The sequence below is a fragment of the Ovis aries genome, chromosome 10 (genome assembly GCF_016772045.2).
Source record: "Ovis aries strain OAR_USU_Benz2616 breed Rambouillet chromosome 10, ARS-UI_Ramb_v3.0, whole genome shotgun sequence".
NCBI lineage: Eukaryota > Metazoa > Chordata > Mammalia > Artiodactyla > Bovidae > Ovis > Ovis aries.
This window is the reverse complement of record NC_056063.1, coordinates 22,088,069-22,106,162: the sequence shown is the minus strand read 5'-3', so window position 1 is coordinate 22,106,162 and position 18,094 is coordinate 22,088,069. Positions and strand designations below refer to the sequence as shown.

The 18,094-nt window shown below is 40.1% G+C and overlaps 1 protein-coding gene and 1 non-coding gene across 6 annotated transcripts in view; both read right to left on the bottom strand.

Moving 5' to 3' along the window:
* The window catches only part of MRPS31 (mitochondrial ribosomal protein S31), a 53,936-nt gene extending 37,152 nt beyond the window's left edge, over window positions 1-16,784 (bottom strand). For all 5 annotated transcript variants that reach the window (XM_042254779.2, XM_027973594.3, XM_060394382.1 and 2 more), the window contains exons 1-6: window positions 16,602-16,784; window positions 11,611-11,895; window positions 7,338-7,493; window positions 6,458-6,598; window positions 3,866-3,945; window positions 181-324 (exon numbers count right to left, since the gene is read on the bottom strand). In XM_042254779.2, coding sequence (XP_042110713.1) covers window positions 181-324; window positions 3,866-3,945; window positions 6,458-6,598; window positions 7,338-7,493; window positions 11,611-11,895; window positions 16,602-16,726 — 931 coding nt within the window. In that variant the 5' untranslated portion in view covers window positions 16,727-16,784. The remainder of the gene's footprint in view (window positions 1-180; window positions 325-3,865; window positions 3,946-6,457; window positions 6,599-7,337; window positions 7,494-11,610; window positions 11,896-16,601) is intronic.
* Window positions 3,709-3,840, bottom strand: LOC114116756 (small nucleolar RNA SNORA71). The gene has a single exon (XR_003590578.1). It is a non-coding gene; the product is annotated as a small nucleolar RNA SNORA71 (small nucleolar RNA).
* Window positions 16,785-18,094: the final 1,310 nt, after the last annotated feature.

The window sequence follows — 18,094 nt, the reverse complement described above, 5'->3', positions numbered from 1 at the left end:
AATCAGAATTAAGTGAAATCTTAGTATTCTTCTTAAAAACACCGTCAGATTTCTTTTAGGACATCACAAAGATGTCTACACTAAGTGTTGAAATTCAGGTAAATATCCAGAACCTACAACTGAACATCTACCAGATTAATCTCAATCAGAGTTTTATAAACCTCTGATGTTAAGACTTACCCGCTTCATTATTAATTGGGAACTCCCACAATTTCCCCTCTTTTGTCCACTGGATCATCTCTTCAAAAGCATTCTGAAAGGGCTGTTCAGTGACTGCTGCTAACTGCTTAGCAAATTCTACATCCCAAAGAGAAGGTGCTGCCTCTGTAGAATAAAGACATACGAAATACACACAGTTCTATGTAATTATCTTTCTCTTAAAAATGTTATCATCACCTCTGAACTGGCAATGTATTTTGAGACCTTGAAACTCATAATTAAACAGTATATAATGAAAGGTCACTCTCTGATAGCTAAAATGGAAACAAAAACTATATATAAAGACTACAACCACAATAACTGTAAGCCTCAACTTTTGTTTTTACTACAATGCGAGGTAATTAACCCCTAGTCTCACAGTCCCCTCTACTGTGGAGAAAAGAAACCTCCATGTGTTCAAGGATCCTTTTGATGAATGTGAGAACTTTCATACAACATGTGATTTCGATCTGTAAACTCTAGACTGTTTTAGTCTGTCGAGATAAGTTATTAATGCAAACTAAATCACAACAACAATGACAATGATAATACCGTTAATGTATACTGGGCATTTACTCTGTGCTAAATGGGTTTTATATATTAGTCCATTTAATCCTCACAACCAACTCTATGAGTAAGGTAATATAATGTTAGCTTATTATGATCACTATATCACATTTCAATCATTTATTTCCTTTGGAAATTCAAGACATCTTTGAAGAATGAGTCATATTCTCACCAACTGTTGCTGGTGGAAATGTAAAATGGTACACTGCTTTGTAAAAGAGTTTGGCAGTTTCTTAAGAAGTTAAGAATACACCTATCACACCATCATTTTACTCCTATTTACTAAAAAAGATCCATACATAGATCTGTACATGGAAGTTCATGTATGACTGTGCCTGATCACATACTGACTGCTACCTATGAATTATGTTGGTCTTGTACATGGGATAAGAAGATTTCAGCAGTTAGGCTAATTAGCCACAGTTAGAGTAATCATAACAGAAAATAATTTAATTATGGTTACAACTTTTAAATTTATTCAGTGGACACTGATCAACTTAAGTTTTTTCCATAATCATTATTAAGAGTCACAACTATTTATTGAACGCCCACTGTGTTCCAGACACTGTTGTTCAGTCGCTAAGTAGTGTCCAACTCTTTTGTGACCCTCTGGACTGTAGCCCACCAGGCTCCTCTGTCCATGGGATTTCCCAGGCAGGAGTACTGGAGTGGGTTGTCATCTCCTTCTCCAGGGGATTTTCCTGATCCAGGGATTGAACCCGTGTCTCCTGAGTCTCCTGCACTGGCAGGTAGATTCTGCCCACTGAGCCACCTGGGAAGTCCATCCAGACACTACTTGACAGTTTAATTATATTATCTCATTTAATCCTTGAGATGTATGTATTACCCAGACTTCCTAAGTGGGAAAAGGGAGACTCTGAGAGGTTAGTAAGGCAGAATCTGAATCTGAATAATCAAGATCTATGCAACACCAAAACTCTTTCCATACGGCTAAACTGCCTCTCAGCTCTAGGTTACTCCAGGATAAGCAGCTGGATCTAAGATACGCAGCAGTATAAGAACTTAGCAGGGAGCAAAATCTGGGAACCGTGGGATGGAAGAACTCATTCAGTCAGTCAATAAATAATTAACGAATGCCAACATGTCAGGCATTATTTTTATCAACACATGGTAGGGAAAGAGCAGTGAAAAAACACTAAATTTAAGTTTGCACATTGTTGCTATGATTGAATTTAATTGGGAACAAAAGACTTTCTTCAGATTCATGCAAGCAGAGCTTATTAAAATGCCTTCAATAGAGTACATTTATATAAATCTGTGCATTACTTTCCTTAATAGAGTATAATCACTTAATTTTATTTTAGAAAATACATATACCTTCAGTATCTCTGGGTCAGCTCATCTTAAGTTTCAGGAATAGGATACCTGATTTTAAAAAGCAAGCTGGCTCCTTCAAGAATCCATGTGCCTCTTCTGGTTGTTCATTGGGCAGACAATAGCAGCTACCCTGTCAACAAATTCCCTTTCAGAGACAAGTTTAAGAGTTGCCACTTTGTTATTCTCTGGAGGTCTGGTGGTTTAAGATTCACCTTGATAGACCGGGTTCAATCCCTAGTCTAGTCAGGGAACTAAGATCCGCTAGTGCACAGTGTAGCCAAAAAGAGTTGCCACCTCAACAGGGGAGAGGTGATCCATTCTCCATGTCTGTGCTTTTGCACTTCCTTTTCATCAATCATCTATGACAGAATGCAGCTGTCACAGTACAAGAAGGGGGCTGGTCACCTAGTTTCATTTTCAGTTTAAATGAACAGTGACTGAATTAATGCCTTTTCTCCATGGTATTTATTTATAGCTCAATTTGTTTAAAAAAGAGATTTAAGATAACAGATTCCTATTATTTGTAAGCCACTTGGCTAGGGGCTATTCATTACACAAAAATCAGTGAGACCTAGCCACTAATGTCAAGAGATTTATTGAACAGTGGGAAAATGAGATGTTTTTATAACCGATAGAGCCACTGGAAGATGGCCTAGGAACTTAAATATCAGAACTAAAATTATTTCTACCAAGGTTCAAAAAGCTAACTTACAATCTTTAGAAATGAAAGTCACTTATAAGCATAGACCATTTGTATGGAGTTTCTTCACTTACTTTATCAGTAAAACAAATTTAATGTCAAGCAAGAGGACACTCTTAGTTCTTTTTTAATTAGGATTAAAATGGTGACTAAGGAATTTGACTTCTTGCCGAAAGAGAGAAGAGAACAAAAACTAACCAACTAAGTGTGTTAAGAAAAAAACACTACAAGCCCACTAAATACATTTTCTGAAAGCTCTCCTTCCCATCACCTAAATAATCTCTAAACCATTTCTACAAGTTAGCATCTATAAATGACACTCCTCTTCTAGATAGTAAGATGCCTTAGGGCAGACATTACAATTTTTCTTTACTAACAACACAGAGGTATGTTCCAGTCTAATAGTTGATCATTAACATTTTAACCCAGGTTAGCAGCCACTCTATAGATCTGGATTCCTGAAGCAGACAGTACTTACCTCCTGTGTCCTGTGGGGCTGCAACATTTCAAAGGGGAAACCTGACCAACACAAGTATGTTAACAACTACGTGAATAAGCACGATCCAGGCAGACAGGGCTTCCCTGATGGCTCAGTGAACACAGAATCCACTGCAATGCAGCACATGGGGGTATGATCCCTGGGTTGGGACAATCCCCTGGAGGAGGAAATGGCAATCTACTCCAGTATTCTTGCCTGAAAAATCCCACGATCAAAACTTGGCAGGGCTACAGCCCATGGGGTCGCAAAGAGTCAGACAAGACTGAACATGAATATGAATGGTCAATGACAGGATAGAATATCAAAATACCCGATTATTATACAATCAAAGTAGGACATTGTTCAAAGATAGAACGTTTCCACGCCTGAGAAATAAATAGTGTTGCTTTTTTTTTTTTTTTGCTAGTGTGTGAAAACTCCAGGATTTGGAACTGATGGCTAGGCTCTTCAAACATGGGGAAAGATCTTCCAGCAACTCCTCTCCCTCCAGGATCAATGGCCAGGGCACAGGCAGCCCACGGTCACTTTCGATGCAGCAGAACAGTCTTATTTTCTTAACAAACCTGTTTCAGGTGCCTCTTCAGTAACTGCCTTAAGCTCAAAAATATTAAGTCTCTTCCCCTTGTATATATTTTTCCTAAAACTGAAAAAGAAAAAAATTATTTTAATGAATATTTTTATACATGGTCAACAAAAACTGTTTATGAGAGGAAACTTTTATATGAAAGTCAATATAAAAATTTAAAGTAAAAAAAAAATTAAAAATTAATTCCACTGACCCACACAGACATTTGAATTAAACCACGTCTTTAGGACTGACAATTAAAAATAGGAATAAATTCACCTGAATTTTTGCATCATAATACAGCAAAGCAGTTACAACAATTTAATTTCCAAAATACCTAATTGAAAAGGTCAGCTTAATTTACTACAATTTTTATTTGCTCCATTGCATATTAAGGTTTTAGAAAATCTGATGTTGTGGAAAGATATCAAAATATGCTAAGTTAAAAATTGTTAAAGTCAATATTTGTCTTCATTTAAGGGTAGAAAACACTGCATGCTTCTTTTTACAAATTATAATTATAAAAGACTGCACAGAAAAATCAAAACATCTCCACTTGCAAAGTGATCGTTCTGTAATTTTAAAATTATGATTAACTTTATTTACAAAACTATTTAATTAACTCAAAATTAATGTCACAGAGTTAATAGGTAACTTTTCTTTGTATGTTTTAATCAACTGCTTTATGCATCAATTCATGTTCTTATCTGAAAAAATGTCCTAGCAGATTAAACACTAGGTTATAAACTGGAAGGTTAGCTCTTAAAATAACTTTGAATTCTTCTCTGGATCAAATTACTTTTTTCTACTAAATTAAACTAACTGAAAAAAATTAAAATATCATATTAAAATTAGATAAGTGAAAACTGTTAGTAGCTCAGTCGTCTCAGACTGTTTGGGACTCCATGGACTGTATGTAGCCCACCGGCTCCTCTGTCCATGGGATTCTCTAGGCAAGAATACTGGGCTGGGTAGCCATTTCCTTCTCCAGGAGATTTTCCTGACCCAGGGATGGAACCTGGGTCTCCTGCCTTGCAAGCAGATTCTTTACCATTTGAGCCATGCCCTAGGGCGTCATATTCAGCATGTCACAGGTAGGCAAACAGACTGAGAGGACTATGAAAGATGTCCAGTCCCGGAATTAGTCAGATGCATGGTGCAGGCCAGCGTGGCTCCAAAGCCAGCACTTGTGATTCACACTTCTCCATTTCTGATGGAAGCAATCAGTTGAGGCCTGGGTTGTCTCAGGTTGCTCCAACCCAAGTCACAGCAGGTGAACAATCTGGTGTATCATTGCTTCCCCTTATTCTAGAGTCCTGTAAGCAGCTTTTTAATGCAGGCATTATAAGCACATAAACCCCCTCCCTACTTTTTTAGCTTCCACCTTGTCGCCTTCTAATTTTTGATGACCGCTCAAATCATTAAAAATCAACCTATGATACAGCATTCTGATGTAGTTGCATGGAATCATTTCAAAGAAGACTGACTCGGAGACTGATTTAAAGATGACTACAGTTAAATATTTTGGGAGAAGCTCTTTGTTTGTTTGTGAAGTTTTCTAGGGTGTTTTGTGGAATTTTTTTTCACTTGAGTACAGTTGATTTACAATGCTGTGTTAGCTTCTGCTGTACAGCAAAGTGAGTCAGTTATACAAATAAATATAGCAACTCTTTTTTAGATTTTATTCCCATATAGGTCATTATTGGAGGAATCCTAAGTTAAATTCCAAGTGACACATTCTACTTCACTCAATGTCACAGATATACAAATTAATTCAAATAATCTTCCAAAGTCACTATAACATCTGAACTTCCTTTATTAACTGCTGACCATCTTTTCCAATCCTCTTGTATAAATTAATAATTTAATACCCAGAAGGCGCTAACTCAGGTTCCTGAGATTATATGTAGAACAAAATCCATGGAATAAGCAACACACAGAAAACACTCCAATTGTAAGCACATCCTGCTATAAAGTTCAGCTAGTGTTTGTCAGACCATGCTAAATATTCGGCTTTCTCTCCCCAACCATCACTTCAAAGGCTTGAAGGAGAAAAAGCACAAACTTTACGTAAACACAGACAGCTTTCTACTATAAAATAACTATGTAAGACATGGCTTAGCATCTTTAAGAACTACAAATTACCGAATTGAGATTGCCACAAATAAGCTACCACTTAAAGGTATTATAATGGATCTTCCTTTTTTTGATGGTGGATCCTTTCTCTGAGGTGTGAAGAAAGATGATTCTAGAAAAAGGTAAAGGCTACATGAACATGCTTCATCAGAATGAAAAATAATGCTTCTCACAAAACATTCGTTTGTTCAGAGTTTGGTCAGCTCCACTTACTCTAAACAGGAGACCGCTATCAGGGTAAATGTGAGGCGGGGCCCATTTTGATTTACGAGATAGAAAATGGAAGGCTGCTAAACCCAGTACATCTTTCCCTTTCTAGGAGATGGTAAGCAGAGACTATGGAGACAGATATAAATGTATCTGTGACGCTCAGATACCCAACAGCAAGAATATACACGGCAACAGAGTAAATCGATAGTTCAACAAATCAAGTAAGACTGCAGAGCCTGAGTACCTTTTTCTCAGATCAGCCATCTTCTCTTGGTCAACAAAATCATCAGCCCCTTCGTCAAACTGAATCTGGTGCACTGGCTGTGTGCTAGCTCTTGCTGTGGAGGATCTGGCAACTTTCATATCTGATATGATGTTACTGAAACTGAGAAAAGAGAAAGGTCAAGTGTGTTAGAAATTTTAGCTATGGAAGAGTAATGAACTTTCTGAAACATGAGATTCATATAATTCTTACACATCTAGGTACTAACAGTGAACAAAAAAGTTATGTCTAAATAAAAGACTATACATTGTGTATCAATACCACAGACCACTAAGATTGCTGCTGCTCTTTTAAAAGTGCTATTCAGAAATGTTCATTCAAAACATGATTAAAGGTGTCACTCATGAGAAACTGTCACACATCCAGAGAAGTGGAAATACAATCAGTATCTTTTATCCCTATCACCTAGATTAAAAAGCTGCATTACAGCTGAAATGTAGCCATTTTTATTTGCTGCCTTACGTTTGTTCAAATACAAATAAAATGAGCAATCATATTATGCATAAAATCAGCATATTATTTACCTAAAAAAAAAATCTTCTCAGAGAAATTCTTATTCTATTATTTATTATTTTTAATAACATTACTGAATGTACCACTTCTTTTTCAGGGACAAGAATTATGTAACTTCTCAAAAGAAGTTTCAACCATTCCGCTGGTCTTGTAAAACTGTGATCCTCCTTATTAACATGTGAGTTATAACAGAAATCAAACTGCTAATATTTACGAGGCATACTTTATATACAAATGGATATATTACGTATATTGCTCAGCATGCAATGAGTGAAGCCAGTCTCTTGGTGGTATCAGTGCCACTGGCACGGCTATCTGACTCACTAACCTAATTTTGGGTTTCTCTCCATCCTTCTGAGCCTTCGAGTCCTCCTCGTGCTGCCGGAGCTGCCTGAGCAGCTCCGACTTAGTGGTCTGCTTGTCAAAAGGGAGAGAGTCAGCAACTGCAGCTGCAGCCGCCACCAACTCCGGGTTCAGGGACTTGCTTCAGAAAGAGAACACGGAAAACAAATGAGAGGGAGGCATGACTTCAGTGGAAAGTCAGATTTGATTTCCTGGGTAAAAAACTTCTTGTCATTCGAAAAGTACCATTCAATTTCTAACAAAATCAAGGATTCTTAACACAATATTGTAAATCAACTACACTTCAATAAACTTAAAAAAAAAAGAATTCTTAAATATGAGGTATCAGTTTTATAATAAGTGTTACAATGCTGAAAGTTCAAGTTAATGGATCCTTAATGCAGCACAATACTAACTCAGAACAATATGTGAAGGTGGAAGGATGAGAGATCAGCCTCAAAAAGGATCAATCTGTGGATTTTTAAATTAGATGTCATTTTATTTCAAAAAACAATACAGACTACAAGCAAATATAAAAGTCGTGAAACCTGTTTATATAAGCTTTCATCAAAATCTCCCCCAAACTGGAAACAACCCAAAGCACTATCACCAGAACAGGTAAACTGTGATACATATCCATGCAACGAACAGCACTCAGCTCCCATCACACGTATGAAAATGAATGGAAGAAGCTGGATTAAATAAAAGTGTATCTTGCATGATTCTACTTATATCAAAAGGCCAAATTAAGGTGAAAAAAAAAAAAATCAGAACGGCAGCTGCCTCAGGACAGAAGGTTACTGATGGGGAAGCTGAAGCTGGGGAATGCTTTGCATCTTGGAAAGTGTGGGTGTTCCACGCGCACATCAATTTGTTAACATCCTGCCGCTAAGATCTGTATACTTCAATGTGTGTAAATTTTACCCAGCTGGTGGGGGGACCATAAATCATCAAGTGGGAGATGGAAAGCGAGTGAAGGTATAGATGACACGAGAATGGCAAGATGTGGTAACTACCAAAACTTCATCATAGGATTTTACCTTGTATTTTACATTTTCCATAAGCTAAAAAAGAAGGGCTATTCTTTAGGAAATTAGGGTAAGTTACTAGAAAAATATGCCAGCTACAAAAAATAAGTTATTTATGTTTTTTAACTCACCAAAAATAACTGCCATCTCAATGAGTGGGATCCAAATTATGTTTTACTTTACTTGGCTTTCTATCTCGGGAAATGATGTGTAACATGAAAACTGAGGTTCCCAAATCCCTGAAGCTTGGCCTCAAAGAGACCCTCAAGGAAGCTGTGAGTGAGAGCTGTATGTAAGTCAGTGTTACCTGGAACTGAAAGAAAGGGGACCTTAAAGAACAGGTAGCTGAAACTGGAGCAGGCAGTTGGTTGGTTACAAGGATATTAGTTAACGTAGGAGACAGAAATTTTGGCTACCACTGTGCCCACCAGGGGTCTTATTAGGTTTCATGATATATTTGGCTCCAAAGCTGTGGGCATGACTGTAAAAATCTAAGATCTTATAGAAAGATTTAAGATGATGCCTTAGAGTGCCTTTCAGACAACAGGAATTCTAAGAAACTTAAAGATGTGGTCCCAGGGCCTCTCACAGACCTGGACCTTGGTTCCCAAACTGTGCCCTAAGGCACCCCAGAGTACCACAGGGAAATATCAGCCATGTCTGTCAGCGACTGTGAACTACTAAGTCAAGGTAGTTCACAGCTTTAACATTAGACTACCACATTCCTTTCTATGTCACTGTATCTTTGTAAAGACGGTTCTCCAGCAGCTGCTGTGATTAAAAAGCACAAAGCCTTCAAAAATCAGTATGGAACAGGAACGAGAGTAACAGTGTTGAAGGCTAGGTCATAAAAACTACACAATTCCTAGGGGCTCACTTTCTCTCTGGACACTCCCCAAATTAAGGCAGGAAAAAAAAAATCAGAACAGCGGCTGCCTCAGGACAGAAGGTTACTAATGGGAGGATGAAGACGGGGTCCAGCCACCATGCAGTGAGGAGGCCCAGGCCACACACAGGTGTTTCTGTAACAGTTCTGGCTAAGGTATCAGCTAACAGCCAGTATCAACTGCCAGACCAGACTGAGCAAACCCACAGATGGTTCCAGCTCCTGAACTTCTGAGTCTTCCAGCTGAGGCCTCAGAGATTGTGGGGTGGAGATTAACCTTCTTCGTTCTGCTCCATCCACACTGCTGACCCACAGAATTTATGAGCATTAAAAAAATGGCTGTTTTATGCTGCTAACTTTGGGGGCAATAGTTACACATCCATAGTATCTATATAGATGCGCACAGGTTTCAGTACATAATACAAATAAAGAAGCTAAAAGCAGGCCATGCACGAAGCAATGACAGTGCATCATGAATCAAAGACAGCGATTAACCTAGTTCTGCGCATCTGTCTATGTTACTCGCTCAGTCGTGTCCGACTCTGTGCAGCCCCATGGACTGTAGCCTGCCAGGCTCCTCTATCCATGGGACTTTCCAGGCAAGGTAACTCGAGTGGGTTGCCATTTCCTCCTCCAGGGGATCCTTCCTGACCCAGGGATTGAACCTGAGTCTCCTGCACTGGCAGGCGGATTCTGAGCCATCAGGACAGTCCAGAGGATCTGTGCATCTGGAATCCCTTAAAACACAAAGCAGTCTGAGCACAGAATTCTCCTTTTATGCTTGTCTCATTCATACCTAACTGGAAAGCAATTTTTTAAATTACTGAATCTCTTCCCTCATAGCTCAGTTGGTAAAGAATCCGCCTGCAATGCAGGTAGACCCCAGTTTAATTCCTGGGTCGGGAAGATCCATTGGAGAAGGGGTAGGCCACCCACTCCAGTATTTTTGGGCTTCCCTTGTGGCTCAGCTGGTAAAGAATTAGCCTGCAATTCGGGGGACCTGGGTTCAATCCCTGGGTTGGGAAGATCCCCTGGAGAAGGGAAAGGCAACCAGTATTCTGGCCTGGAGAATTCCAGGGACTGTATGGTCCATGGGGTCATAAAGAGTCGGATACATATGAGAGACCTTCACTTTCACTTTTCACTCACTGAATCTCTGCAAAGCAATCAACATATCTGAACCACTTCATTAACAGTTAACTAAATTATAATAAAAAAGCAAAAGGGATCATAAGCAGGTCTGGAAACGGGAAAAACCCTCATTCTTCATAAATATTTTAAAATGTGTATTTGAATATTATCTAATTATATGTATATATATTTTAATTTGTTTTACATTGTTTCTAAAAAGGAGAAGATACTTATTACAGGCATTTCCTGTTTGAATTAGCTTACTCTCTACCTAGTTATGCCTTCCAGTGGTAGTTTTGATACAATATAGAAATCAAACAATTCCATTAAAATGTTAAGTCATGGTGACCTGAATAGGAAGGAAGTCCAAAAGGGAGGGGATATAGGTATATATATGGCTGATTTATTTTCCTGTACAGCAGAAACTAATACAACATTGAAAAGCAACTGTAATAAAAATTAATTAAAAGTGTTCAGTCACTCTGAGTACAGAAATCTGTATTATCTGTTTATTCTGCTAAGTGACAGATAGGGATCTTACAGCCACATTTCTTATTATTGATGATGTCATTGGTGCAATCATTATTTATATACTTACATATAACTAAAACAAAATCTTGACATAGAAACTACAACAAAATGCTAAAATATGACGACTGTACTTAAATTCAGTAAATTATACTCTTTTGACAAGCACAAGGAATTATAATACTTTTAAGAAACCACATAAGCTGAGAGCCCTGGAATTACTGCAAAGGAAGTCATATAAAACAGCTGTAATTAACGTGCCAAAATTCTACCCTAAGTGGAATTTTTTAATGAAATTTCAAATAAAGAAGTCTTCCAGAGATAGAAAGCTACCTTCAAATCAGGACGTAAATAATGTGCTAATAAACAGCTTAAAGCAATTAAATGTGGTTAACAACTGATAAATATGTAAAAGAATGTGGAATTCTCAATTAATAAATATGTAAAAGAATGTGGAATTCTCAATTAGATCACTATTCTTTTCCTCTCTCTAGACTCTACAAAGATATCCACTTATTTTATTTCTCATGTAATTATTAGTCTCTGTGTTTACAAACTAATGTTCAGTCTTCATTAATTCCATACCTCCAATGTACTCTAAAAAAATTTTTTTTTCTGAAAGAAAAAGTTTACTGGAGTTTCCAAAATTACTTTAAAAAAAAAATTCGAATTGCAATTCAATTTACCTCTTTCTGGGGGCATCTTCTGGAGATTTTTGAAGTCTGCCAATTGCAGCTTCCAAACTTTTAAGTTGTCCTCTATTGGGTGGCTTTGTTGTTTGTACATTTACTGTGCTTAATTCAACTTTCATGCCCTTAATAATATTTACCAAGTCTTTTTTCTTATTCTCCTTTATACTCTGTTGGTTCTCCGTTTCTTTGGAAATTTCACAGGCTGGAACAGACTTATCATCTTTCTTGCTACAGATCACGCTGTTAGTGCCAAAATATCTTTGGATATTACCTTTTGTCCTGAAAAGATCAAAGGAAAAAAAAAATGGAAATATAATGCAAAATAACAGAGCCAGGGCTCAAAACATTGCTTCAGTGGATTTAAATTTCTTTCAGTTCAAACCCTTCCCTTTTGCTTATTCTTGTTGTTAGCAACCATAAGAACAGCACTTAACATTTCTTGAACACATACTGTGTGCCTAGTTATGTGCAACATTTTATGTATATTTTCTCACACCCACATCAACTCCATAAGGCAGGTATTACCCCCATTTTGCAGATAAGGAAACTGGAAACCAGAGATGTAACTTACCCAAGGCCATGTAGCTCAGAGCTCACTAAGGCCTAAGACACACTGGTGAGCACAAGTAAGTTACAGGTGTGCTGAGATGCTGCCCACCTGAGCCCAGCAAAGGCTATTCGGGGCCAGCAGCTCCTGGAGTGCCTGTCTGTTGCCTCCTTCCATTTACCTCAAGGTTTGGTATTAATACAAATATCACTGTCTATGTGTTCAGTAACACTAAAAACTTTGCAAACCACTGACATGGTTAATAAATTTCAATGTATTATTCTTAAACCCAAAACTAACAGACTGCCTAGTTCTTGTTCTTAACCTGATATAAGAATATCTCACAATTAAACACTATGAAATAGAGAAACTTCTATCAATAACAAAGGTTACTTTCTTAAAAAAAAAAATTCCTGGCTATGATTCTAATCTTTTTGACTTTCTCACTTGAGCTACCAATGTCATTTAACCAATCACTCTTTGTAAACTAAGCTAAAATGGGACAGAAAAAAAAAGAATATTTAGTGGCTAGAGTTGCCATTCTGCTTTCTTCTTTATAGATTCATTTATGAAAAAGAACAACACAAACTATCCCATCTATTTCATGCAGAAAAAGATTTCCCAAATGTCTAAGGAACCCAAATGTCTAATTTTATATTTTGTGGCATTAAGAACCTTTTAATATAGTTAATATTGAAGCACCTTAAAAACTAGTGAATGTGCTAGTCTTGGTAACTGGGTATAACCTATGAAAGTCATTGATTAAATATAGTGAATATCTACTCTGTGCTGGGCACTATTCTAGGCACTGATGATACATTAGTAAATAAGAATCTCAAGGTCCCTACTTTCATGAAGCTAATAGGCTAGAACACTTCCACAAACTTTAATAACTACCTAGAGGACTTACTGAAACACAGATTCTTTGGTTCTACCAACAATTCTGATTCAGCAGATTTGGGGAGGGACTTGTAGTCTGCATTTCTAACAGGTTCCCAAGTAATGCTGATGCTGCCTGTCAGAGGACCACATCTGAGTAGCCACGTTACTATGTCATTTAATCCTTACAATCTTACAGGACAGATTGTCTTATTATATTTTTCCACATTACAGAAGAAGCTGCTGCCCAAATAGGTTAAATTAGTGGTTCTTAACCTCTAGAGGTTATATGAATCAAAAAGGGACCTTATTTAAAACATGGATTCCTGACATTCTCAGTTGGTAAGTCTGGAATCAGGCCCAAGGATCTGCATTTAATCAAGACTTGGTGCCACTGATCTCAAGAAACAGCATAAGACAATGGGTTAAACAGTATCTCAAGTTTTCACAGCTAGTAAGTGGTAGCTTACTGTGTGCCTGCTCAGTCATTCCAGTCCTGTTCAACTCTTTGCGACCCTATGGACTAAAGCCCACCAGGCTCCTTTGTCCATGGGATTCTCCAGGCAAGAATACGGGAGTGGGTTGCCATACCCGCCTCCAGGAGATCTTCCCAACCCAGGGATTGAACGCAAGTCTCTTGCATCTTCTGCACTGCAGGCAAATTTCTTACCGCTGAGCCATCGGGCAAGCCCTTTATGAAACCCTTTAATGAAAGAGAAAACGGCTTCTTCCAAAAATGCTGAAAGAAACTCTTGATCTGCTCATGAAACTGTCAGAGGCTAACACATCGAACAACTTAAAAATCAGAATGAAAACCAACCGCATAATCAGTATCCTTATAATCAGTACACAGGAGCCTCAATATAATACTCAACATGTGGTACCTATGAATTCAGGAAAACGCTAATTACGATTTCCCATGTGAAAGTCAAATTAACACTAAAGGTATCATAACAGAAAGGTGACAATCAGGAGACTGAATCTCATATAACCTGTGCTTCAGTGTTTTCTTCCAACACTGCTCTAGCACTACTGAAAGTAACCTATATTATTCCAGGAAAATCATGTATGTATCAGTTCAGTTCAGTCGCTCAGTCGTGTCCCACCCTTTGCAACCCCAAGAATCGCAGCACGCCAGTCCTCCCTGTCCATCACCAACTGCTGGAGTTCACTTAAACTCACATCCATCGAGTCGGTGATGCCATCCAGCCATCTCATCCTCTGTCGGCCCCTTCTCTTCCTGCCCTCAATCCCTCCCAGCATCACAGTCTTTTCCAATGAGTCAACTCTTCACATGAGGTGGCCAAAGGATTGGAGTTTCAGCCTCAGCATCAGTCCTTCCAATGAACACCCAGGACTGATCTCCTTTAAGATGGACTGGTTGGATCTCCTTGCAGTCCAAGGGACTCACAAGAGTCTTCTCCAGCACCGCAGTTCAAAAGCATCAATTCTTCGGTGCTCAGCTTTCTTCACAGTCCAACTCTCATGTCCATACATGACCACTGGAAAAACCATAGCCTTGACTAGACGGATCTCTGTTGGCAAAGTAATGTCTCTGCTTTTGAATATGCTCTCTAGGTTGGTCATAACTTTCCTTCTAAGGAGTAAGCGGCTTTTAATTTCATGGCTGCAGTCACCATCTGCAGTGATTTGGGAGCCCCAAAAAATAAAGTCTGACACTGTTTTCACTGTTCCCCCATCTATTTCCCATGAAGTGATGAGACCAGATGCCATGATCTTCGTTTTCTGAATGGTGAGCTTTAAGCCAACTTTTTCCACTTCCTCTTTCACTTTCATCAAGAGGCTTTTTAGTTCCTCTTCACTTTCTGCCAGAGGGGTGGTGTCATCTGCATATCTGAGGTTATTGATATTTCTCTTGGCAATCTTGATTCCAGCTTGTGCTTCATCCAGCCCAGCGTTTCTCATGATGTACTCTGCATAGAAGTTAAATAAGCAGGGTGACAATATATAGCCTTGACGTACTCCTTCTCCTATTTGGAACCAGTCTGTTGTTCCATGTCTAATTCTAACTGTTGCTTCCTGACCTGCATATAGGTTTCTCAAGAGGCAGGTCAGGTGGTCTGTATTCCCATCTCTTTCAGAATTTTCCACAGTTTATTGTGATCCACACAGTCAAAGGCTTTGGCATAATAGTCAATAAAGCAGAAATAGATGTTTTTCTGGAACTCTCTTGCTTTTTCCATGATCCAGCAGATGTTGGCAATTTGAGTTCTGGTTCCTCTGCCTTTTCTAAAACCAGCTTGAACAACTAGAAGTTCACGGTTCAAGTATTGCCAAAGCCTGGCTTGGAGAATTTTGAGCATTACTTTACCAGTGTGTGAGATGAGTGCAATTGTGCGGTAGTTTTAGCATTCTGTACAACACTAAACAAATAATAACTAGTATTTTAATAGTAACTGCATAACACTAAAATAATAAAACTCTAGTCCGACCTAACTTTCTCGTAGTCATGCATGGATGTGAGAGTTGGACTATAAAGAAAGCCGAGCACCGAAGAATTGATGCTTCTGAACTGTGGTGCTGGAGAAGGCTGTTGAGAATCCGCTGGACTGTAAGGAGATCAAACCAATCCATCCTAAAGGAAGTCAGTCCTGAATATTCATTGGAAGGTCTGATGCTGAAGCTGAAACTCCAATACTATGGCTACCTGATGCAAAGAACTGACTCATTGGAAAGACCCTGATGCTGGGAAAGAGTGAAGGCAGGAGGAGATAGAGGATGAGATGGTTGGATGGCATCACCAGCTCAATGGACATGAGTTTGGGTGGACTCCAGGAGTTGGTGATGGACAGGGAGGCCTGACGTGCTGCGGTTCATGGGGTCGAAGAGTCGAACACGACTGAGCAACTGGACTGAACTGATGCTGCAAATCTTTTTCTTGCCTGGCTAACTCAAACCCTCGGGCCCCCTTCAGATTTTACCAGACTTTTTTCCAGAAAGGATACCCTGAACCTCCCCTACAACTGACAGGCGTCTCTGCTCATCCAGCTATTACCTGTTCGACGAATTCTGCCGTATTCTGCGCTACTCACATTATCTCAGCGATTACTCCACTACAGTTGAACTGCCTACTTGGTGGAACTCTAAGCTCTGCGATGGCAGGATTGTGTATTCGGGGCATAACCCCAGTGCTGGCATAAAGATCAGCGCTTTCAATTATGAAGGTAGGAATAAGACCATCACAGTCTTGGGAGGTTTGAAAAAAAAAGTACATAAAACAAAAGAATTTCGCTTTCTGGAACCTGGATAAAATGAGGGGAGAAGCGGGAAGAGAGATGAGGGGCGGTAGGTGGTAGCGCACAGGGCAGCGGCCCAGGCCTGTGACGGCAGCTGTTCCCCACGCACGCTATGACCTTGGGCAAGTCACCTTATCTTTCTGGGATTTTCCCTTGCTCAGAGTTAAAGCGGCGGCTTCTAAGCTCTCGCGGGTCATAACACGAACCCCAGGACGCCGGAGAAAGATTAAACTTGAACGTGCCGGAGCCGGGACAAGGGGTGCCTGAAGACCTGCGGGCCCACCAGCGCGGAAACGCGGTACCTGACAGTTCCGTGCGGAGAAGCGAGGGGCACAACGATGGCTGCCGATGCCTCCGGGCCTGCGGAGCACAGAGGGAGCTGGGAAAGGGGGCGAAAAGGGAGGACCGCCGAGACCCTCGAGAACATCTCCGAGAAACGAACACCACTAGGGACACCTGCGGACGACGCGTTCTCTACCAAACACGCCCCCCCGGCTCCCGCTTCCGTCCCCCGGCCCGGCGCGCGCCTCTCCCGTAGCGTTCCGGCGGACAACAAGGGGAGAGTAATTATGTTCCGGATTCGCCCGGAGCCTAGCCGCTGCCTGCAGGCGACTGCGCCCCACAGAGATTTTGGTCCCAGAGGTGGAGTCAACTGAGGTCAGCGAGGGTGCGGCGCAAAGGGTGGGGGGACCCTGATCTCCCAGCTGGGAGTGGAGAAAGCGATCGACTGTGCAGATGCTGCCGATGAAGCGCAGAACTGACCCCAGGGTGCGGCGTCTGGGGACAAGAGCTCGACTCTCGGTGATGAACGGTCGCAGCGTTTATCATAGTATTCTCAAAATGATCCATGGCGGCCAAGACGGTTAAAAAGCCAAGTTACGGTGGGCATGCGGTCCGGTAAATTAGTAATTCTTTTCAGTCTCTGTTTTTGACAGAGAGTCAAAACGTAAATCATATGTTTCATTTATCCAAAATGGCCTGAGAGATTGAAAAAAAAGATGCAACAGAGAGATGTGGCCTTTTCTGCCCTTTATGAAGGCGGTGAACAGTGACCCAGAAGAGATGAGGGGTTCCACAATCTGGAAGCCCATGAGTCATGAAAAAAAAAAAAATGCCAGCTTTTAGGTCACATGGAAACCTCTAGCTTAGAATCCCATAGTGTCGGTTGAATAGTGTGTGTGTATGCCAAGTCGCTTCAGTCGTGTTCGGCTTTTGCGACCCTATGAGTCCGCCAGGCTCCTCTGTTAATGGGATTCTCCCGGCAAGAATACTGTAGTGGGTAGCCATACCCTCCTCCAGGGGATCTTCCCAACCCAGGGATTACCACCACCCCACCACCCCTCCTGCATTGGCAAGGCGGTTTACCACTAGCGCCACCTGGGAAGCCCTCCGTTGAAATATTAACATCAACATTTTCCCTGCCGCTTCAAAAAAGAATCAAGATTGCTAGGGGATTTTTTTGTGTGTGATGCTGTAAACGTTGAGCAGATCTTACTAAGATCCACTAACCCTGGCAGAACCCTTATGACAATGCTAAGTACAGTACACTCAAGGATGCTTTCCTTTTTTTTTTTTTTTTTTCTGCCTACAAGAAATACACTGTATTGTTTGGCTGTGAGGTTGTTTGTTTTTCTTCCAGCTGTGTTGAGATATAATTGACACTCAGCATTAAGTTTAAGGTGTGCAGTGTAATGATTTGGCTCACATACGTTATCAAATGTTTACCACAATAAAGATAATTAATAGAGTAGTTCTCAGTTCAGTTCAGTCGCTCAGTCGCCTCCCACTCTTTGCG